Below are 25,416 nucleotides of genomic sequence, written 5' to 3' on the forward strand. Positions count from 1 at the left end.
CAAAGGGACACACAGAGACTAAAATTCAAATGGCTGCTGTACCTTCAGATTCAACCTTTCCAATTCATTCCTCCACCCTAAAAACACAAGTATTCTCCAGTATTCACGCTGACTTTTTCCAAGTTTTCACAGTTTGGATGGGGAGGCAGAGATAGAGAGACACACACTCAGAACCAGGAATCAAATCGCTCCTGTGTGTGTTTTAACCCAAATTTCCTCCCCTTGCCACAGAGATAGGGGGGTTCTATCGGGTTCAAGTGAAGGTTTAACTCCAGCCCCTCTGTAGTTGCTGTAGGAATTGATTTGGACAGAGTGCCCACTGTTGACATTCAGGAGATTCTGCAGGTCACTTTTACACAGCAAGATCCCAGTGTTGACAGCACTTTCACAGTCAGTTTCTGATTGTGGGTGTCTCTGCCTCTCTCTCTCTGTCTAAACCTTTCTGTGTCCACTTCACCCCACTCATATCCACTCTGCATCTCTCTATCTCTCTCTGTGTGGGATCCCATGGGCAGCAACGTGAAAATGACTCACTTGCTGATGGAGGGGGTTACTCTCATCCTAAATGTCAGACAACAGGGTCAAACCCTGCAGTTTTTGCACCTTCTACAAGCTAACTAAGCCCCCCAGACCCACATCCTGCAGTGAAACCCCCTGCAACTACTCCCCCAAATACAAGAATAAGTTCCCAGTCAATTTGAACAATCCATTCTGAAGTTCTCCCCACACTAAACCTCTCTCAGACAAGACAGGGGTGGGAATGAGGAAGTGGGACATGGGGTGTTGGCACGAGGTTGTAGGGGGAGTTCAGTACCTTCCTACATCCTGACCCATCCCCGCCCAATTAAAATGATGACAGGTCCCAGTGGGCATTCCTTACAGATATTCAGAGATAAAATATCGAAAAGAATTGGCTGGGATGTGACACCAGGGGAAATCCTGCTGTACCTCCTGTTGCCCTCACATATACAATTAACTACATTTGAATGGCACCTGTACCTTCCATTTAACTCTTGTCTCACTACAGTCCTGTCTAAAACACAAGCGTGACTCCCCGATGTTTCACACAGCCCCCTCATGGGCTCCTGTTTCCATTCCTAATCTCCCCCACACTCACACCAAAGGAAGGAGCAATGGCATGGCAAGATCCCACATGCATTCCCAATACATTCCAACAGGAACACAGCATACAGTTATAAACTGGAAGCTGGAAAGATTGAGACACTGTGACCCCACCATTGTGTATCACTATCTCTCTCTCTCTGTCCCTATTTCTGTATCTCTTTCTCCTTCCATCTCTCTCTCTCTGTCCCTGTCTATATTTCTTTCTCTCTCTGTTCCTGTCTCTGTTTCTCCCTCCCTCTTTCTGTCCCTATTTCTGTTTCTTTCTCTTTCTGTCTGTCCCTGCCTCTGTTTGCTTTTCTCTCTATCTCTTTCTCTCTCCCTCTCTCTGTCCCTGTTTCATACCCTCTCTTTCTCTCTCTCTCCCTGTCCCTGTCTATATTTCTTTTTCTCTCTGTCCCTGTCTCTGTCTCTTTCCGTTTATCCCTGGCTGTAATCCTCACTGGTGTATTTTGGACGGTTTCTAGAGAGAGAGCTGGAGGAAGGTAGAGGGACAGAGAAAACACCACCACCTACCACTCTCAGATTCTGAGTCATTCGGTCACTCTCTGTTGAAACAAAGTCCCATCTTATCCCCCCATCTCTCCCTCCCTCCCACACTCTGTCTCTCTCTGTTCTCGAGGGGCACTGCTCAGCTCTTCCTGTCCAAACCAGCCAGAACTTTAAGTAGTAATTCCAATCAAAGTCAACTTAAAAATTAAAATGTAAGCCCAAGTTGTCACTGAGGACTTCAGGATCCTTCAGTGATTTTGTTTTAAAGCCTGGATTGGGTTGGTCTCAGATAGGTCTGTCCTCTGTGCTGGTCAGGCTGGGCCACGGGAGATAGTTAATCTGCTGAAAACACAGGCAAGGAAATGTTCCCATTAAAAACCACAGCATTGCAAACTCCTTCATAAATCTTTTATTTAATAGATTTCACAAATCCTTATGCCCTGTTTTCTGATTTGTGGTTCTCTATCCATAGAGTGAGCTTATCTCTGAGGGCCGGTGGTGTAGACCACGTCTATCAGGAATGGGGAACCTTACAGTTTACACCACAGCTTTGACTTCTTCCTGCCCATCAGAACTTACTGAAAATGCAAGTGAATGTGATGAATCTTGTACTATAACATGGATTGTGAATCAGACAGGCCTTTGACTCACTCAGATCATATCATTCTGGCACAAAGGCAGTCAGCTCACCTTCTGTAACGCTCTTTATTTAATGAAGTCAGTGAAGTCAGGTTATGTGTAAGACAATGTAAGATCAGGAAGCAAATAATCCAGACTATGTGTGTAAGACTGTGATGTATATCTCGCACAGGGCTGAGGGTAGCAGGGAGGGTGGAGATAGAAGGTCTGGCCACTTCAGGAGTGTCCTGAGAGGAGACTTCAGGGAAGGCTGTATGTGCTTAACCTTCTGCTTCGTTGCTTATTTTCAGTGCCCTGTCTCAGTGACAGGAAGGGGCACCTGAAATAAGGTCAAGGTCCCTTGTACTGCTGTGCTGGAGCGTAGGTCTGTGCACCAATCTGTTTCTGAGGGCAGCCAGAAGCTCACAGGCCAGAGGCAGCATGGTCCAAATGATGTTGATGCAGTCTTGCAACCTTTGTTTCAGGCTGTCCAGTGCCTCTGATAAACCTACCTGCTGTTCCCTTTCTTAAGAATTAGGTTTATTGTCATGTGTACTCAAGTACATAAGTACAATAAAACGTATACAATGTTGCCCATCATGGCACCATCTTAGGTACAAAGTACTCAGGTACAAATCTTAGATACAGAAAAGAGAAATAAAGAAGAAAATAATTACATTAGCTTACAGTGATTCATAGTATAAGTTAGAAAATAAGACATACAGTTAAAAGGTTAAACATTACAGTCAGATAAATAGATTACAGATAAACATTTCATTGCTGTAGATCAGTGCAGGGGCTTCCACTCATGGTCTGACTGGCCTCACAAGCCTCTGACCACCTGTGCTGTTCCCCAGACCAACAACCTATGTGTCTGTCTGTGCATTTGAAAGAAGTTGTTCACTGTCATCACCATGGAGCCTTCTCCTGTGCTGGGCTTAGTAGATGCCTCATCTTTGATATCCTTCGAATGCTGTGACCTGAAATGTTGCTTTTTTGACTCGTTGCGGAGACATAGCAGTGATGCACTCACAAACATCTGTTCCCAATCCTTAATTGAGCTGCCCAAGACTCCAGGCTGTAGCTAAGCCTGGGTTCCTTCATCGGTGGTTCCAGACACCTTTATGGAGATAAGCCTTAGACTTTAAGATCTGAATGTTTTTCTTACCTTTTGGGTTTCTTTTATTTCTGCTGATGCATTTTTTAAAAAAGTTCTGATTTTTGTAACTAAGATGGTGCCAGAAAATGGCGATTTTGTACACTTTTCACTGTACTCATGTATTCCTATACTTGAGTATACATGACAATAAAATCTAATTCTATTTCTACCATTGCTATATAAACAGTATTGTAAATAAACTTCATGACATCTGACTCAAAAAAGAACCTATCTGTGATATTTGATATGAAGACTGACATCTGGTAACCCACAAACAGCATCAGCATGAATGGGATATTTGGTAGCTTAATGATGGGACCAACTTTGCATGTCTTTGATGATATCAGGTCCTGTTCCCTGTGCTATTCCCCTGTCTCCACTGATCTACATGTGTTCCCTGTCAAGGACTGTCTTGATTTTAAAATCTCTCCATGCCATTAACCTTCCCCATCTCTGTAAGCTCCCAAAGCACAATAACTCTCCAAGACTACTTACTCATGAGAATCCCCAATTTTAATTACTTCACCAATGGCAGACATTTGTCTGGGCCCCAAACTTTGGAATTTCCTTCCTAAACCTCTCACCTTTGGAATTTCCTCCCTAAACCTCTCACCTCCCTATCTCACTTTCCTCACTGCTATGATTAAATTTTTAGTTGCCTGAACTAATAATTCCTTGGTATCATATTTCATTTTATAATGCACCTGTGAGTGCCTTGCAACTTTTATTATGTAAAGGCAATATATAAATATAAATATCAATATGTTGTTGATTTAAGGATTGAAAAAGATACAGACAAAAATGGTAAAAAGGATGAGATGAATCAGGCTTCAGTCGGGTTCAAAAAGAGAAATAAAGGAAGCGAAGGAAACAATGGAAAGAAAAGGTAACAGAGAAAACATTTACCTACTGAAAATATGACATTTTAAGAATCTCTAACAACAATATATTTGTTGTTAATCCAGAGACTCAGGTAATGTTTTGAGGATCTGGGTTTGCATCCTGCCGTAGCAGGTGGTGGGATTTGACTTCAATAAAAAAAATCTGGAATTAAGTGTCTAATTTAGGGCAGCACGGTGGCTCAGCGGTTAACACTGCTGCCTCACAGCACCAGGGACCTGGGTTCGATTCTACCCTCAGGGTACAGACCAGTTGGAAACTTGGGCAGAGAAATGTGTGGAGTTTGCACATTCTCCCCGTGTCTGCGTGGGTTTCCTCCGGGTGCTCCAGTTTCCTCCCACAGTCCGAAGATGTGCAGGCTAGGTGGATTGGCCATGCTAAATTGCCCTTAGTATTCAGGGATGTGTGGATCAGGTGAGTTGGGGGGATTTGGGTCTGGGTGGGATGCTTCAAGGTCAGTGTGGACTTGTTGGGCCGAAGGGCCTGTTTCTACACTGTAGGGCTTCTATGATTCTATGAGGGGACTGTTTCCACACTGTCAGGGTTCTATGATCTATGATCTATGATCTTCTAATGATTACATGATTCCATTGTCGATTATTGGAAAAAACTCATCTGGCTCTCTAATGTCCTTTAGGGAAGGAAACTGGCATTCTTAGCCAATCTGGCCTATATGTGACTCCAGACCTACAGCAATGTAATTGACTCTTAACTGCCCTCTGGGATGGGCAATAAGTGCTGGTCTGGCCATTGAGGCTCCCATCACATGAACAAATGAAAAAAAAACCTATCCAGCTGCAGGGAGGTGATGGAATTGTTTACATTGTTCACTTTCTGGACTAGAAAGTTAATTAACATCACATTAATAAAGGTCACATTATTAAAAGGATGATTAGAAATTTCATTGTGAGCCCTAATTTTCTGACGCAAATATAATGGATAGTTTGTGTGCTCATGCAGCATGTTCTTAAAAATCACAGGGAGACAAGAGTAAATCACCAGTAAGATCTGACATGTTATAACTGGTGGAATGTACTGACTGGTTTATACATTGATAACCTTGCTGATTGTCAACGTGCTCCTCAGAAAATTTAATCCATTGTATAATAATCCCCAGCAATAGGAGAAACAAAGTGATGCCAGTGGATAGTTGGGCGCATTGGTTTCCTCCTGCTGTACAGCTTCTACTTCCTTAAAAGACCTGAGGTCCACCTTCCATCTCGAAGGTTTGGTTTTTTTTGGACTTAAGTGATTATTGTTCATTACAAAAGCATCAGTGAAACAGTCACTTCTCCTCCCATTAGACAAAAGATTGTCTGCCAATACAGGAAGGTTGGGAGCAGTTGCTACAGGACAGTAATTGCAGGATGGACACAACAGGATGATCATTACGGGATGGAAATTACAGGATGGTCATTACCAGATGGTCATTAGAGGATGGCCATTACGGCTGATCATTATGGGGCAATCATTATGGGTCAGTAATTACAGGATGGACCCAACTGGATAACATTATGGGATGGAAATTACAAGATGATCATTAAATGATGGTCATCGTGGGATGGCCATTAGATGATGGTCATTACAGGATAGTGTTCATGGGGCAATCATTATGGGATGGACATTACAGGATGGTCATTACATGATCATCAATACAGGGTGGTCTTTACAGTCATTTTGAGACAATCAGTACAGGACAGTCAATATGGGATAGTTGTTACAGGACTGTCAGGATGTGGACTCTGTACAGAACAGTTGCTACAAACCAGTCAGTATGAGAAAGTTAGAAGGGGATAATTGTTTAAGGGACAGTCACAATGAGATGGTTATTTTGAACAGTCAGTATGGCACAGTCATTTTTGAGCAGACACTTTGGGACACTCATTGTAGGGCTACCAGTATGAAATATTTGTACAGGGTAGTAAGCATGGGACAGTTGTTATGGGAAAGTGAGTTCAGAACTGTAGTTAGGAGACCCAAAACAAAAACAGAAATTGCTGGAGAAACTCAGCAGGTCTGGCAGCATCTACGGGAACAGAGCACAGTTAATATTTCCAGTCCAGTGACTCAATCAGATGAAGATGCTGCCCGATCTGCTGAGTTTCACCAGCAATTTCTGATTTTGTTTCAGATTTCCAGCATCTGAGATTCCTTGTTTTGCTGTAGTTAGAGGCAGTTGTAATGGGATCAAGTTGTAATCAGTTCAAGGAAGTAATCACAGGATAGTCCTTACAGAGCAGTCAATAGAGGATAGTCGGTACATAGGACGCTAAGAGTACAGCACAGGAACAGGCCCTTTAGCCCACCATGTCTGTGCCAACCACAAAGCCATTCTAAACTAATCCCTTCTGCCCGCACTTGTCCGCACCTCTCTATTCCCTGCCTGTTCATGCATCTGTCTAAATGCCTTTTAAACTTTGCTAACACATTTAATTCTAATATCCTCTTTGGCAGAGTGTTTCAGGCATTTACCACCCTTTGTGGAAAAAAAACTTTTCTACTCTCACCTTAAATCTATGTCTCCTAGTATTTGGTATTTCCACCCTGGGAAAAGACCGTGACTATCCACTCTATCCATGCCTCTCATAATTTTATATGTTTCTATTAGGTCATCCTTCAGCCTTTGACGCTCTAGCAAAAATAATCTAAGTTTGTCCGTCCTCTTCCAATACACCCCCAATCCAGGCAACAACCCCTTTTTGCACCCTCTCCAAAGCCTTCACATCCTTCCTAAAGTGCGGCAACCAGAATTACACATAAATTTGACCTTGCTACAGTTTTATACAACTGTTTCATGCCTCACCCTACTCAATGCCCCAAACGATTAGAGCAAACGTACTGTACACCTTCTTTACCACCTTATCCGCTTGTGTTGCCACTTTCAGGGAGCTATGGACAGGAACACCAAGATCCCTCTTTATACCAATGTACCTAAGGGTCCTGCCATTTATTATATACTTTCCTCTTGCATTTAACCTCCTAAAATGCATCACCTGACACTTGTATGGATTAAACTCCATCTGCCATTTCTCTGCCCAAGTTTCCAACTGGTCTGTACCCTGATTTGATTTATTATTGTTACATGTACCAAGATACAGTGAAAAGTATTATTTCGCATGCTATCCAGACAAATCATACCTTACATAAGTATTTCAGGGGAATAGAACAGCATGCAGAATACAGTGTTACAGCTACAGAGAAGGTGCAGAGAAAGATCAACCCTAATATATGAGAGGACCGTTCATAAGAATGATAATAAAGAGGAAGGAGCTGTTTTGTTGGTACATGTTTCCAAACTTTTATATCTTCTGCCTGATGTAAGAGCGTGGAAGAGAGTATAACTGGGGTGGGAGGGGTCTTTGATTATGTTGGCTGCTTTCCCCAGTCGGTGGGAAATGTAGATGGAGTCAATGGAAGGAAGGCTGGTTTTCGTGATGGACTGGGCTGCGTTCACAACTCTGTCATTTCTTGAAGATAGTAAGAACTGCTGATACTGGAGTCAAAGGTAACACAGTGCGGAGCTGGAGGAGCACAGCAGGTCAGGCAGCATCAGAAGAGCAGGAACGTTGAGCACTATCCACAACTCCACCTCTTTCACATCCTCTGCAAATTTACTAATCAGGTCACCTACATTTTCATCCAAATCATTTATAAAAATTACAGACAACAGAGGTCCCAGCACTGATCCCTGCGGAACACTACCAGTCACACACCTTCAGTCAGATAAGCACCGCTCCACAACTATCCTGTCTTTTATAACAAAGCTAATTTTGTATCCAACTTGCCAACTCAGCATGGATCTCATGTCACTTAATTTTCTGGACCAGTATACCATGAGGGACCTTGTAAATTGCTTTAGTAAAGTCCATGTAGACAACTTTGCTTCCATACCCTCATCAATCATCTTTGTTACTTCCTCACAAAATTCAATCGAGTTTGTGAGGCAAGACCTCCCCTGCATAAAGCCACGCTGACTATCCCTAATAAGTCCATTCTTCTTCAAATATAAGTAAATCCAGTCCCTAAGAATCTTCAACAATTTCCCTATCAGTGCTTTAAGGCTTACTGATCTATAATTTCTTGGATTATCCCTGGTGTCCTTCTTGAACAAAGGACTAACATTGGCTATTTGCTAGTCTTCTAGGAACTCGACTGTGGCTAAAGAGGATACAAAGATCTGTGTTAAAGCCTCAATGATGTCCTCCCTTACCTCCCTGTGCATCCTGGGATAGATCCCATCAGGCCCTGGGGACTTATCTATCTTAATGTTTTTCAAGGTACCCTTCTTAGTATTTACATGCTCCAGAAATATCGACATATCCCTTCCTAATCTTACCATCATCCATGTCCCTCTGATGCAAGTTACTCATTAAGGACCTCAACCACTTTCTCTCACTCTACACATAAATTCCATCCTCTGTCCTTGAGTGGACCTACTCTTTCCCTAGTTACCTTCTGTTCCTAATATATGTATAAAATGCCTTGGAATTCTCCTTAATCTCTACTTGCCAATAACATTTCATGGCCCCCTTTAGCCCTCCTAATTTATTGTTTAAGTTCTTTTCCACTTCCTTTATACTCCTCAAGGGCCTTGTTTGATTTCAGTTTATTATGCCTTACATTCTTCTTTTTGACTAACCTTTCAATATATCTTGTCATCCAGGGTTCCCGAATATGACCAACCTCATCCTCACAGGAACATGCTGGTCCTGAACTCTATGTTTCTGCACTGACACAGACCTGTTATAATATAGTTCCACTCTGACACAATCCTGTTGCAATGTGGTTCTACTCTGACACAGTCTGTTATAATGTAGTTCTGCTCTGACGTGGTCCAGTGATAATTCAATCTGCCATACTTCAGTCCAGCTCTCACAACATTTCTGCCATGATGCAGTCCTGCTGGAGTGTGAGTCTATTTTGACATGGTTAAGTTTAACTGGCGCAGTGATAACACAGTCAAATTATGAGGCAGTGTTGTTATAATGCAGTGTGTCTGCAATGTGTCCTTGGCATAACCCTGAGCTAGCTACAATATGGAATTCTAGAACATGATCCAGCTATAATGCAGTGCAGTTATACCATGGTGTCCCAAAATCCACAAACCTGACTATCCTGGTCAATCCATTGTCTCTGCCTGCTCCTGCCCCACCGAACTTATCTCCATCTATCTCGACTCCATTTTCTCACCCTTGGTCCAGGAACTCCCTACCTACGTCCGTGACACCACCCACGCCCTCCACTTCCTCTAGAACTTCCAATTCCCCGGTCCCTAACACCTCACCTTTACCATGGACATCCAGTCCCTGTACACCTGCATTCCCCATACAGATGGCCTAAAGGCCCACTACTTCTTCCTGTCCCACAGGCCTGACCAGTCCCCCTCCACTGACATCCTCATCCGCTTAGCCGAACTCGTCCTCACTCTCAACAACTTCTCTTTCAATTCCTCCCACTTCCTACAGGCAAAGGGGGTGGCCATGGGTACCCGCATGGGCCCAAGCATGTCTGCCTCTTTGTAGGTTACGTGGAACAATCCCTCTTCCGTACCTACACTGGCCCTAAACCCCACCTGTTCCTCCGTTGCAATGATGACGAGGAGCTCGAACAGTTCATCCACTTCACCAACACCTTCCACCCCAACCTTAAGTTCACCTGGACCATCTCCACTACCTCTCTCTCCTTCCTGGACCTCTCTGTCTCCATCTCTGGCAACCACCTAGAAACTGACATTCATTTCATGCCCACCAACTCCCACAGCTACCTAGAATAAACCTCCTCCCAAGCACCTTCCTGCAAAAATGCCATCCCCTATTCCCAATTCCTTCGCCTCCGCCGCATCTGCTCCCAGGATGAGGCATTCCACTCCCGTACATCTCAGATGTCCTCATTTTTCAAGGACCGCAACCTCCCCCCCGTCAGTGGTCAAGAACGCCCTCGACCGTGTCTCCTTCATTTCCCGCAACTCATCCCTCACACCCCCTCCCCGCAATAACAACCAAAACAGAATCCGCCTCATCCTCACGTACCACCCCACCAACCTCCGGATCCAACACATCATCCTCCGACACTTCCGCCATCTGCAATCTGACCCCGCCACCAAAGACATTTTTCCCTCCCCACCCTTATCTGCTTTCTGGAGGGACAACTCTCTCCGTGACTCCCTTGTCCGCTCCACACTCCCCTCCAGCCCCACCACACCCGGCACTTTTCCCTGCAACCGCAGGAAGTGCTACACCTGCCCCCATACCTCCTCCCTCACCCCCATCCCAGGCCCCAAGAAGACTTTCCACATCAAGCAGATGTTCACCTGCACATCTGCTAATGTGGTATACTGCATCCGCTGTTCCCGTTGTGGCCTCCTCTACATCGGGGAAACCAAGCGGAGGCTTGGGGACCGCTTTGCAGAACACCTATGCTCGGTTCACACTAAACAACTGCACCTCCCAGTCGCGAACCATTTCAACTCCCCCTCCCATTCCTCAGACGACATGTCCATCCTGGGCCTCATACAGTGCCACAACGATGCTACCCGAAGGTTGCAGGAACAGCAACTCATATTCCGCTTGGGAACCCTGCAGCCCAATGATATCAAATGTAGACTTCACAAGCTTCAAAATCTCCCCTCCCCCTACTGCATCCCAAAACCAGCCCAGCTCGTCCCCGCCTCCCTAACCTGTCCTTCCTCCGACCTATCCCCTCCTCCCACCTCAAGCCCCTACCTACTAACCTCATCCCGCCCCCTTCACCTGTCCGTCCTCCCTGGACTGACCTATCTCCTCCCTACCTCCCCACCTACACTCACCTCTACTGGCTCTATCCCCGCCTCTTTGACCTGTCTGTTTCCACTCCACATATCTTCTCCATTATCCATCTTCTATCCGCCTCCCCCTCTCTCCCTATTTATTTCAGAACCCCCTTCCTCTCCCCCATTTCTGAAGAAGGGTCTAGGCCCGAAACGTCAGCCTTCCTGCTCCTCTGATGCTGCTCGGCCTGCTGTGTTCATCCAGCTCTACACCTTGTTATCTTAGCTCCTATAAAGCTGTCCAGTTATGACACATTTCTCCTATTAAGTGGTCCTGTTATACACTGTTCTTCTATAAGAAGAGTTATAATACGACTTTCCTATTTAGCAGTTCACTTGTAACATGGTTCTCCCATTAAGCGAACCAGTTATAATACAATTCTCCCATTAAGTGGTCCAGTTATAACACAGCCCAGCTATAATTTGTATCAGTTGTCTGGAATCCTGTTTGATATATTGTGGTCCAGTGAGATATCCAGTGAGGTGCTCTGATAGTATCCCTACTTCTGGATCAGGAGGGTTCAAGACTTGAAGTGTCACAACATTCAAAATTATGGCCCAGGTGCTGGAAGGTGGGATTACTGTAGAGCCACAGAGTCATAGAGCCATAAGCTTAGAAACAGACTATTCGGTCCAACTCGTCCATGCCAAACAGACATCCCAATATAATCTAGTCCCATTTGCCAGCATTTGGCCCATTTCCCTCTAAAGTCTTCCTATTCATTTACCCATAGAGATGCCTGTTATATGTTGTAATTGTACCCACGCCCACTACTTCCTCTGACAGTTCGTTCCATACACACACCACCCTCTGTGTGAAAAAGCTACCCTTCAGGTCCATTTTAAATCTTTCCCCTGTCACCTCAAACCTATGCCCTCTTATTTTGGACTTCCCCACCCTCGGAAAAAGAGCTTGGCTATTCACCCTATCCATGCCCGGCATGATTTTATAAACCTCTATAAGGTCACCCCTCAGCCTCTGACACTCCACGGAAAAAAGTCCCAGCCTATTCAGCCTGTTCCTATAGCTCAAACCCTCCAGACCCGGCAACATCCTTGAGTAAATCTTTTCTGCACCTTCTCAAGTTTAATATTATCATTCCAATAGAAGGGCAACCAGAATTGTATGCAGAACTCTAAAAGTGGCCTCACCAATATCGTGTACAGCCAATGAAGGCCAGCATGCCAAACACCTTCTTCACCTCCCTGTCTACTTGCGACTCAACTTTCAAGGAACTATGAACCTGCACCCCTAGGTCTCTTTGTTTGGCAATACTCTGAAGGGATCTACCATCAACCGTACAGGTCCTGCCCTGGTTTACCTTACCAAAATGCAACACTTCACAATTATCAAAATGAAACTCCATCTGCTACTCCTTGGCCCACTGGCCCATCTGATCAAGGCCCTGTTGTACTCTGAGATAAGCTTTTTTGCTGTTCACTACACCACCTATTTTGGTGTCATCTGCAAACTTACTAACTTTGCCTCCTATATTCACATCCAAATCATTTATATAAATCGCAGAAACATTTGAAGCTTCGTGGTACAGACTTGATGGGGTAAAGGAGCTGTTCTGATTACAAAATCATGAGGGACATGGAAAGGGTAAATAGGAAAGGTCTTTTCCCCTGTGCATAGGTTTAAGATATAAAAGGGACCTAAGGGGTTATTTTTTCACACAAAGGGTGCTGCGTGTATGGAGTGAGTTGCTAGAGGAAGTGGTGGAGGCTGGTACGGTTATAATATTTAAAAGGCACTTGGATGAGTATAGGAATAGGAAGGGTTTAGAGGGTACGGACCAAATGCTGGCAAATGGGACTAGATTTATATAGAACCCAAAAGAACTGCGAATGCTGTAAACCAGGAACAAAAACAAGTTGCTGGAAAAGCCCAGCAGGTCTGGCAGCAACTGTGAAGAAAAATCAGAGTTAATGTTTCAGATCTGGTAACCTTTCCTCAAGCCTTTTCCAGAAACTTCTGCTTTTGTCCCTAGATTTATATCTGGTCGGCATGGATGAGTTGAACCTAAGGCTCTGTTTCAATGCTGTATATCTCTATAGCTGTATATGATGTGATTATATTATCCTATGTGATTTTCTGATTCTATGACATCCCACTTACCACAGAGGTGTGTAATAACATCTCTGAACAGGTGATTAGAAAATATTCTATAACACAATCCAGTTATAACGCTGTTCTGCTATAACGTGGTTCTTTTTTTGTGGTTTTGCTGTAATTTAGTTTCACCTTATGGACTGTAAAAGCCACATTATTGGGATATCCAATATGTGAAGAACTGAAGGTATTGGAATTCCTCAGCAAGGTTGAATTGTGCTTTGTTTTTGGATGTGAGCTACACAATTAATGATGCCAGTGAAATGTGTAACACCAACTAAGAACACACTTGGAGCTGCCAGTTTGCTTCCAACTGTTTATTAAGACAACAAGCAACACAAAAGCCATCTCTTCAAAATATATCCTGAGGCTCTCACTGAGCCAGGAGACTGGAAAAGGAGATATCAGTGGACAACAAACAAACAGCACAATCATTTTAAAAACGAGGAGGTGTGAAGTTTGGAAGAATTAAGCAATACATGGGGAGATCCCAGAGGCAGATAAATCCAAGCAGTTTAGTAGCAGAGCCCTTCTACTGGACTGTATCACAGTCTCATGATTGTCATTGTGCACCAGTAATCAGATACCAGGATATAAAAACAATAGGGGCAGCAAGAGGGGACGGGGAAGAAGGAAAAGTTCATGCAGTTTGATGCTGAAGATTGCATAGCTGGTCAGGAAATGGTCTTCGGTGTCTCCTTGCTCCTGGTGCTGGTCACTGTTTCACCAGTTCAACCCCATCCACTCCTAGACTGCAAACATCAAGTCAAATTGACCCTCAAACAATAACACTGTGATCTCGCAAAGAGTTGCTTTTGTTCTCGAGTGCCGATGGCTTTCTCGTGGGAGGAGTATACATAATCAAAAGGCCCAGGGAGCTCGCAGAGTCTGTCCATGATCGCACTGGTAACCAGTGTCTTCCAGGAGGAATGAGGTGAATGTGCCTCTCCAAATCAAGAAACCGACTTTGAGTTGTCATTAATACATCAGACAGCAAGCAATTACAAAACCACCATAGAAATATTTCTGTACTACCTCAATAAAGCGCCCTTGCCTGTCCTGATAGAAAATACTGATGTTTAAAGAGGTTTTAGCCCTAGGAAGTTTTCCTGTGCTTCCTGTGTGTATAAACTGCACCTTTCACTTTCATTATCTGCCTTGGCCTCCAGTAGAAAGTTCCGAAAGGTATAAGAGACAGGAGGTTGCTAGATGCTCTGGAATAGCCATGCCCAGGTGTAGAATCGTGAACACTGGTTCCAAAGGCCTTCAAAAGTCAAATCACTGAGAGCTGACTGTGACAGGCTCTCTGTTCACCAAAAATTCAGGAAGCCCAATGCCCAGTCGTACAGACAAGAAGCAGAGGCTTCATGTCTTCAGCCAAATGGGCTCCAACTCCAATCAAAGGGTCCAAAAGGTCATGGAATCAGGGGCAAGCCAGTCTCGATTTCCCAGGTAGCCGTCTCATTGACTGCCTTCAGATACGAATGTGGAAAGTGCTGCAGAAATGGGACACAGAGAAAATGCAACTAGATAAGCAGCTCCAAATTTAAATGTGTCAATAAACAATCCCACTCGTCTCCCTTTCCCTCTCTCCAGTCCCCTCCTCTTCCCAAAAATATTCCAGACAGGCAAACCTAGTTGGAAGATAAAACATGTTAAAGATCAATCCAAGTAGTAGTTGCAATTTGGACCTGGTCTGATTGCAACCCACTGTGAGATAGCCCAAATAAATAATAGTTATATAGACCTGCACTGTAAGCAGAATTAAAAAAAACTAAGTTAATCTTTTACCATGTAGAATTAGGGTGAGACTTAATATCAGTCAGTTTGTATTTTGTGAGGGAACGAAAATTGTAAGTTTGAAACTGGTAGAAGAGCCTACGGTGGTCTTCTCAGAGACTTGTGGCCAAAGAAAGCAACCATCAGATTATATTGGAAGTAATGGAAGAGTAACCAGAAGGAGGACTGGGGTATCACATTAAAAAAGATGGAAAATGAAGATTCTACACTTGAGACTAACTAGAGCTGAGGAAACTTAAAACCTAGTTTCCAGAGGACTGTGGGAAACTTATGGTTTTTCTCTATGAAAGTAAGTAATGTAATAATTGGAATATATAAGACAATTTTTGGGGGAAGTAAGAAGTGATTCTCAAGGCCTGGCATTTGTGGATGTATGTAACCATGCTAACATTTGATTTGTTTAATTGTTTCTAGATGCAATGAAGTTTGTTCTGAAGAAGGGTTACTGGACATGAAACGTTAACTCTGCTTTCTCTCCACAGATGCTGCCAGACCTACTGAATTTTTCCAGCAATTTCTAATTTTGTTGCAATAAAGTTTGTGCCTTCTGAAAAAAACTCAAGGAGTTTTGCGGTGTAGTTCTACTAGTTAAAATAAGGCGTTCAGATTTCACTTTAAATCTTAATGTGTTCAGGAGGGTGACCATCTAACCCCTACATGGGATTGGGAGCCCACAGTATGGAAATTAATTAACTCCATAAAGATTTTCCTGGCAATGGGAAATGTGCAAGGCAGGTCTAAAGATTACAAGTCCTTCACACTTTGTGCCAGGGCAGGAGTGTGCAGTCAGGAAAACTATGTTGTGTAATTTCCTTGTAAGTGAGACCAGTACAGACCAATTTGGAGCATGGATCAGCGTCAATTTCTGGAATGATTTACAAAGCAATTTTCTACAAGTCCAATATATGCAGCCTTGCAGGGCAGGTTACAGAGTGCCAAATCACACTGCTAATGCCACCATTAAGCTAGTCAGAGACTCTCAGAGTTATAATTTAGCATGTTAAAATGAAATGCCTTGCAGTCACAGAGGATTCTAAAGCTCTTCTGTTCACATCCTGTTCCACAATAACATTGCCTTTTGCTCAGTGGGCTCAGTGAGTCTAGTTTAATAAACAATCAGTATTATATGAAAAAGAATTTTGATTTATCAAGTAAAAACAGAGGAAAAACTCAGCAAGTCTGGCATCATCTATGAAGACAAACAATTAATATGTTGAGTCCAATATGACTCTTTTTCAAATTTCATATTTTATATCTGCTCCTCTGAGGCTGCCTAACCTGCTGTGTTCCTCCAGGTCTACACTGTGTTACCAATCTCGGTGTTGTCAGCCATTCTGCTTGACATTCCTCCTACATTTTCATCTATATTATTTATGCATCTAATAATCAATAAGGGTCCCAGTTACTGATCCTAGGGAAACCACTGGACACCGGCCTCCAGTCACTCAAACACCATTCTACCACTACCCTTTGTGTCCTATTACTGAGCCAGTTTTTGATCCATCTCACCAAGTTTCCCTCAATTCCATGTGCTTTAAGCTTCTTTTATGTGCAATCGGTTTTAATTAAAAGTGAGAAAATATTTACCGTGCAATACAAAGTAATTTTTCTATTAACAAATCTGACTTATATGGATAAAATGCCACACTATCACAGGTGAATTAACTTGTGCTAATTTCCAGGAAGACTCTGTCAATTTTTTTGTTTGGAAGGAAAACCAAAAGTCACAGGTCAATTGTAAATATCACTATGAGTTCAAGATATCTTGATTTGTTGTTTGTAGCGATTGAAAGATTCAAGTCTGTTGGAAATTGCTGTTACAATTCATTAGGTCAGGTTCAAAAGACTTAGTTGCATGATCTGAATGACCAAGTTGTGTGTAATTGTCTGACAAAGTAATGGTTGTTAACCATATCTTACTGAAACTTGCACAGCGAAGATAGAGTTGATCTCCTGAGAGCTGAGGATATTGGGAGAGGGAGGTGTATAAAATTGTTATGCATTTAGATCGAATAAATAGAAACTGGTTCCATGTCTGAAGGCTTGATAAATCAATTGGTCCATACTTAACTTAATTCATGTTGATTGACCAAAGATCAAAAGGCGTTGTGAGAAAAAGCGTTTCTACAATAGTGGTTAGGATTTGGAATCCACTTCCTCTCTGATAAGGTGGCATATACTGATTTAAATTAGTACTCAAAAGGAAATTTTATAAATACTTGGAGGGAAAAAAGAGAAAGAACAATTTGGCTGGGGGTGAGTTGATGTAGGATTAACTGGATTTCTCTTTGAAAGAACTGGCACCACAGTCAATGGGCTGAATGGCTTCCTTCAATACAGTACAATTCTATTCTATAAGACACAGTATATCACAAAGATGTTTAATGGAAGCTTTTGACAATTAAAAAGGCGAAAGGTAATCCTCTTTCCAAATTTGCCAGATGTGGTACCAATCAAGTAGACTGGATGGTGTCAAGCTTCTTGAGTGTTGTTGGGGAATTGCGTCACATCCTTTTCTTGCGTTTTGTAGATTTTGGATAAGCCTTTTAGAAGGCAGGAGGTGAGTTACTCGCTCCAGGATTCCCAGCCTCTGATCTGCTTGTGTATCCACTGTATGTGTATGGCTAGACCCCAGTTCAATTTCTGGTCAACGGTAACCCCCAGAATATTGATACTGAGAGATTCAGCAATGTCATTGGATGTCAAGGGGCGAAGTACAGATACTCTTTTTCTGAAAATCATCATTACCTGGTACGTGCATGGCCTGAATCTTACTTGTGACTTGTCAGCCCAAGCCTGGATATTGACCAGATCTTGGTGTATTTGGACATGGACTGCTTCAGTAACTGAGGAGTTGCAAATGGTGCTGAACTTTGTGCAACTATCAGTGAGCATCCCCACTTCTGACCTTATGATGGAGGGAAGGTCATCAATGAAGCAGCTGATGATGGTTGGGCCTCGGATCCTACCCTGAGGAACTCCTGTAGAGATGTCCTGGAGCTGAGATGACTGACCTACAGCAACCTCAACCATCTTTCTGTCTGCTAAGCAGAACCCAGATCAGCATAGAGTTTTCCCACAATTAATTTTGCCAGTGTTCCTTGACACACCCCTCAGTCAAATGCAGCCTCGCTGTTAAACTGAGCAAAAGGGTTACTGTGGAGTTAAAGTGGCCATCAGAAATCCCCATGCGACTCTCAGTAGTGAATTCAGGAAAATCAAGCTAATTTTATTTTCTATTTAGAACTAAAGCAATTGAAGTTGTAAATAATATTTATTTGTTAAGAGAGATCAGTGATATATTTCTGAATGGATCAATGCACATTTAAGAAAGAATCAATGTATATTTATAAATGGGTCAAGTATGTATTGTCAACGGGTCAGTGTAAATTTACGAATGGATCAATTATTTATTTATAAATGATTCTATATATATATACTTACAAATGTGTCAGCCATATGTTATGAATGGATCAATATGTATTACTGAATGGATCAATCAAACATTATAAATGTGCCTGTGAATGGTAATGTACACCACTTTGTAGTGGAGCACAGGTAGGGAGCAGCAATGTTTTTACATTTCAGGTAGATTTCTGCAATTTGAAATTGGCATGATTACACCCCACTTTGTGTGAAAAATCCCAGCTTCTTATTTGGCTTTCCATCATTTCAGAAATTAAGGTTCTAGTAGCTGCTCCCATATCCTGACTGAATCTGATTGTCTCCAATCAAGAGGGAATTCAAAACGTTCTCACTTCCTTGTCGAGAAGGTAGAGGTGGCTAGGATTGGATTAGAACAGCAAACAAAATTACCATGAGGATTTGTACCCATGGGAATTTCCGAAATGAAAGAGTCAAGTGTCACTTTGTTTTCAATTCATCCAGCGGCTAAACAAGGTACTAATTAATGGGAGGTCTTCCCAGTTAATGAAACACAGTGTTTCCTTGACTAACTTATGGAACATGTTGGGGGAAATGGAAGATCTATTAACTTGGCTTGGGAACAATGGCTGTTTTTATACAACAGAATTAATATAAAGAAAAGCCCAAAAACTGATCCACGGATGACAAAACTGGGTTAGTGGAATCACAGAGATGGAACCATTGTAGAAGAGATGGGAATAGTGGTTAATACCTTGATCGAGATGTATATTTAGGAATTCAGCTTTTATAAACTGGTCAGTGATTGTTTAGGAATAGGTGAGCTGTTTTCTTAGGAGTTGCATCAATGTGCATTTCAGAATAGAATAACCAGAAAGGATAAATGCACATAACAAGTCAGAGTTGGAGGACTGAAGGATGTAGCTGGGTATATAATCGGTGTAACCATACAGCAGAGCAAAACATAGTGAGAGAGGGTGGTAGAAGGTTGTCGGATGGAATCTCCAGCTCTCCTCAGTGCAATAAGTGTGTTTAATTCAGCGAGATAGTAGCTTACCCAAACCCCAGCAACTACTCACCTACTCAGGAATCAGGTTCTAGGTGGGAAGGCCCATGGTTGATCTTCCCTTCCCACCACCAACTGGGGCCTTAAAGAGACCAATTAGGGAGCACTAAAGGCTCTTGAGTTGGTGCCACTGGGATTGATCCAGCTGCAGGTGAGGCTGTTATCATGTGGGGTTCACAGAAGTTAGTCTGGGGGAGGGGCCAGCTGGAGGTTTCAGGGTCCCTCAATCCAAGAATCTCAGCCCCTGATCGAGAGATTGGACATCAGGAAGTGGGGAGGGACACCTGCTGAGATCCATCTCCCTATGCCCTGGCCCCTGTCTTTCCAGCAACAGCCTACCACCTTCTTAGCTGCCACCTCAAGATTCTATCGGATTGCGGTAAATTCAACAGAAGCCTAATACAAAGTGTTAGCAGACAGGGAACTAACAGCCTTATCTTCAGTTCTGGACAATATTGCAAAGGTCCTTCCCATGAGCCTTATGTGACCGATTATTAACTAGCTCGGAACTATTCCTGCCTGGCTCACAATTTTCTTCGCTCCAGGCAAGATGGGGAAGTGGCAGCCCAGTAAACCAGCAATGTTAGACTGTCAATCTGATACGGTAGGGAATGTCCCTCAATCTACGCTTATTTGTGCAGGAATGGGGTATGGCCGTCGGCCAGAGTGATATTCTATTGCACTTGCTTGGCCCCCTCTCCTGATGTCCAACCCCAGAAACCAGAACCTCTCTCCCCATCTTTCCCTGTCACCTTGGGTCTCATGATCTTGGTTATCCTTCGAGCTGCAGCCATGGTCTTTGTGGTGGGACTACCGAGTATGAGACCTGCTGGTGGTTCTGACAGGGCGGGACCCCCATCCACTTCCCATACCAAAACTCACCCCATTCATTCCCACATTAACCCCTTTACCCATCCACACACTAGCCATGCCCCCCCATACCTGTACCAGCTCCTTTCCTCCCTTCTCCATCCCAGAACCAGCCCTTCCTCCTGGCTCCACACCAGTCCCCACCCCAAAACCCCATCCCCACTCCAGATCCTCCCCTCCCTCCCATCCCCTTTTCATCCCTGCACCAGCCCATCCTCCCCATTCCTGAACAGCACCTCCCTGTTTCCCCTATCCCCACATGAGCCCTTCCCAACTCCCCTCATCCTTGCACCAGTGCCTCCACATCCCTGCACCATCCCTCTCCCATTTCACACTAGCCCTTTCCTCATCACCTCCCCATCCCTCTTCCTCCCCCTCCCCATTCCCTTATCTCTACACCAGCACCTCCTCAGACCAGCTGCACCCGCCTCCCCACACCAGCCTCTACCCCTATCACTGCTGCATCCTCTCCCCATCCCTCCCCCATCACTGCACCATTCTCTCCCCCATCCCCAACTCCAACCCATCCCCCAACCCCTCCCCCATCCCCTCCCCATTCCCCCCTCTATTCCTGCACCATTCCCCACTATCCCTATACTCCATCCCCTCCCCAATTCTTAGCACCATCCAGTCCCCCATCCATGGTGCGTCCCCTCCCCCATCTCCACACCATACCCTCCCAATGCCAATTTCTGCACCATCTAGTCCAGTAACATTACTACTAAGCTACCTTCCATAAATTGTACTTTTTTGGGATGTGGCATTACTGGAAGAGCCAGTAGCCATGACCTATCCCTAATTGCCTTTAAGAAGGTGGTGGTGAGTTATCTGCTTGAACTGCTGTAGTCTATATGGTTTAGGGACACCTACAATGCAGTAAAGGATTCAACAAAAAGCACATCCATATGACATACTGGCTCAGAGGTGAAAGTGTTCACACTGAGCCATGTAATCTGTGTTCAATATTTACCCTAATGGTGTTGGTGAGAGCAGAACATGGAAATTTCCAACTTTCTGAGCCTGGAATATCTGAATGGAATATCAACCTGGATTCCTATCAGCTGTGGTTTAGAGGGTAACACATCCATCTCTGGTTTAGAATGTTCTCTGTTCAAGTCCTAAAACTAAACTGACATTCCAGTGCAGGCTCGTGCTGCACTCCCTGAGGTGCTGTCTTTATGTAGCATACAGAGTTAAAGTGATTTGCTAAAAGAAGTAAATGTGATGTAAGAAAAGTCTCATTCATACAGCGAATGGTTTGGGTCTGGAATGTACAGTCTGGAAGTATGATGGATGCAGATTCAATTGAGGCATCTAAGAGGGTATTAGATTATTATGTAAATGAAAACAATCTACAAATTACAGGGAAATGGCAGGAGAATGACACTAAGTCATAATGCTCACTCAGAGAGATGGTACAGATATGATGGGCCAAATAGGTTCCTTCTGCACTTTAACAGCTCTGCAACAATGATGGTGAAGCAGTTAAACAGTTGGATTTGCAATCCAATGGGGTCTCCACGCACCATTTAACTCTGCTTTCTGCCAGTCATAGACACAAATGGCTGAATGGTCTGCTTTTGTACCATAATGACTCCTCATATTCAAGGAGCTGGAGTAGGACTTGAACCCATGACAATCTAGCTCAAAGGTGAAAGTACTTACACTGAGCCACGTAATCTGTGTTCAACATTTACCCTAATTTTGAAAATAGGATGCATGCAAAGTATTGCAGCCTTCAGAAACAGTCTGCTATGTAATCTAGATTCATTATTCTCCCTCATGGTCTTTCTCTGATTTGAAGTACTGACTGAAGTGTCAGAAGGTTGCTTTTCCTATCCTGACCTACCTGAGGAAATCGGGTGCTCTGCCAATCATATTCTCAAAATCCAGGTAGTTAAGCTTCCCATCACCATCCAAATCAGCTTCTTCAATCACTTTCTCACAGACCAGGGTCACCTCTTCGGGTGCGAGCTCCTCCCGGGTCAGCTTATTGAGAGTCTTCTCCATGTCAGATTTGCAGATGAAATTATCCATGTTGAAATCTTTTGGAGAGAAAAGCAGTACATTGTGTAGATGAGATAACAAGGTGTAGAGCTGGATGAACACAGCAGGCCAAGCAGCATCAGAGGAGCAGGAAAGCTGATATTTCGGGTCAAGACCCTTCTTCAGAAAATTTCTCAAGAAGGGTTTCGACCTGAAACATCAGCTTTCCTGCTCCTCTGATGCTGCTTGGCCTGCTGTGTTCATCCAGCTCTACACCTGGTTTTCTCAGATTCTCCAGCATCGGCAGTTCCTACTATCTCTGTAACATTGTGTAGATGTACAGACACATGGAAATGATGCATAGGAAAAGCCCAATCATCCATGAAGCCTACTCCACACTCACAATGGTTGGTGCCTTGTGACTAGATACCAGTCAGCTCTCCCCACCATTCCCTTCATAGGTAGATAAACACTGGCAGGGGCAAAATATCCTGGAGAATTTCCCTATTATTCCCATAATCCAGGTGATCACTTTAGATAGTTAATCCACTTTCCCACTATTTGACAGAGATCTCTGTCCTAGTCAAGAACTGGTCTGTCTCCTTCTTGAAGAATTAACTGTTATGACTAATGGTGGCTAAATTCATTTTGAAATAAAGGACCACACTGAAGCCTGTCCTGACTCTGACCGTCTCTCTGTCAGACAGTAACCCAGGAGAGGCCAGCCACTTAATTTCATTTGGGAGGAAAGCCAAACGAAAATTCTTTTTGAATGGCCTGTATGGATGGTTGAGGCTGGTTGTTAGGAATGATTTACCCTCAGTACTAGTTAGATACAGTCATAGAGATTTACAGCACAGAAAAAAGTCATTTAGCTTATCACTTCCGTGATGGTCAAAAACAACTAACTGTTCTAATCCAATTTTCCAGCATGGAGCCCATAACCTTCTATGCTTTGGCATCGCTAGTACACGTCTAAATACATCTTAAATATTATGAGGGTTTTTGCCACCAACACCCTTACAGGCAGCGAGTTCCAGATTCCCACCACTCTCTGGGTGAAAAAGTCTTTCCTCCAGTTAAGTGACACAACAGGGCTGCACTCCAGACAGTCTACACTGGATGTGACATACTTCAGCACTGTGCTCATTGTTGCTTCTGTCATTGGTGATAAAGCTGTCAAAGTCAAACAGAGGAAGAGGAGGAAGATATACAGGCAGATGGGGACAACCTCTCAGGAATGTTGCTCTTCAGACCCTTACATCCACTTTTCTTTCTTCTTCATAATCACACGCTTCTAGATTCCCAAAATAATGGAAGGAAGATTTGTCCTGGAATGAATGCAATGAAAGTTCACTTGTTCTTCATGAACTGATTCCTGGGATGAGGGCATTGTCTCATGAGGTCAAACTGGTTGGGCTGGGCCTGTATAGGAAGAGTTAGAGGTGATCCGATTGAAGCACATAAATTTCATAAGGGGTGCTTTGCTGCACCCAGGCAGTGACGTCTAAGACTAGGTCATGGTCCCAGGATAAGGGGCCGTTGGTCATCTCAGACTGTGATGAGAATGAACTTCTTAACTCAAAGTTTTGAATCTTTAGAATTCTCTACCTCACTAAACAGTGGATATATTCACATTGAATGTCTTGAAGACTGAGAGCAATAGATTTTAGATTATCGAGGAAATTGAAGAATATTAAAGGGTCATGTAGAAACATGGAGCTGAGGTAGAAGATCAGTCATATTCTTCTCAAATGGTGCAGCAGGCATGAGGGGCTGCTTGGCCTTCTGCTGCTCCAACCTGATATGTTTGAAGCTGACTGGTGATCTTTGTGAGCTGTCATAGGCCTTGAGAATGGAGTTCTACCTGTTTAACAGCAGCTGGCCAATCAGAGGAAGGCGGCTTCCTGGGTCCTACAAATTGTTGGTCATGGATGAGTTTTCAAAGAACAGTGAGAAGGTAAAAGGTTTTCTCTTGCTTCTCATGAGATGGAGATGATAGGAAGAAATGAATGGAGGGTCAGAGTCAAGAGTAGACGATTGGATTCTGAAGCTACCCCCACCCATTTCCACACTTGCCTCTAAACTGGGGGTAAATGGAGGCCTCCAAACGAGTAGCCAAGTCAGTCTGGATTGGGTTGAGAAGCGTTGATGGGTTGAGTGATGAGGTGAGATCCCAAAGTGTCCATTAATTGACCACTTAAGGGCCTGAATTGCTGGCAGGTTGAATCCATTGTACTTTCTTGTCCAGCAATTAATTTGTAAGATGGTTAGAAGGGGGTGAAATCATTCAATATCCTCTCTTGGCAACAGTCAGAAAGAAAGATGCTATGAAGCAGAACTGGCAGCTTTCCATTTGTAATGGTAAAATTACAAACTTGTGACAGACGCAATTAACAAAGTAGAGCAGTGTAATGATACTATGGCTTTAAGAGCTATATTTTGACCAGGTGCTTTTTTTTTAATAAAGAGAGGTTGAGAGAGAGGTACCGAGTGGTCTGCTCCCAGCCATTAATGGAAACAGTTTGTGGGGCCTTGGTGTCTTTTTTTTAAAAAGGTTGGAATAATAGAAGCAGCATGAAGTTGTGGGGTCAAGCTCTGACAGAACTAGGATTTTAGTTTCACTTTCAGTAGCTGATGGGGTTTGGAAGCTGTTATACATTTCTCCCTGCTACAGCAAAATGCTTGATCTCTCTCTCTCACACTCTCTCTCTCTCTCTCACACACTCTCTCTCTCTCTCTCTCTCTCTCTCACACACACTCTCTCTCTCACACAGAGTTCTCTCTTGATATTCTTTCCTCCATACTGGAGAACTGCATGTCAGACAATCTATTTTACTTAATTTGCCTTTGGCAAGGTATATTTATGGGATGTTGCTATATTGGAACAGTTACTGTTTAGTAGTTAAATAATCTATTATTCTATTACATTTTCCAGTAGAGTTATGTTATTCCTAATTCATCTTTCTTTTAGAGATAGTAGGAACTGCAGATGCTGGAGAATCTGAGATAACAAGGTGTAGGGCTGGATGAACACAGCAGGCCAAGCAGCATCAGAGGAGCAGGAAAGCTGATGTTGCTTGGCCTGCTGTGTTCAT

The 25,416-nt window shown here is 43.5% G+C and overlaps 1 protein-coding gene across 1 annotated transcript in view; it reads right to left on the minus strand.

The window, feature by feature from the left end:
* Positions 1-14,686: 14,686 nt before the first annotated feature.
* Positions 14,687-25,416, minus strand: part of cib2 (calcium and integrin binding family member 2) — a 20,033-nt gene continuing 9,303 nt past the window's right edge. The window contains exons 3-4 of the mRNA XM_048617272.1: positions 22,182-22,377; positions 14,687-14,708 (exon numbers count right to left, since the gene is read on the minus strand). Coding sequence (XP_048473229.1) covers positions 14,687-14,708; positions 22,182-22,377 — 218 coding nt within the window. The remainder of the gene's footprint in view (positions 14,709-22,181; positions 22,378-25,416) is intronic.

Source organism: Rhincodon typus, chromosome 36, assembly GCF_021869965.1.
Source record: "Rhincodon typus isolate 14 chromosome 36, sRhiTyp1.1, whole genome shotgun sequence".
In the NCBI taxonomy this organism is placed as follows: domain Eukaryota; kingdom Metazoa; phylum Chordata; class Chondrichthyes; order Orectolobiformes; family Rhincodontidae; genus Rhincodon; species Rhincodon typus.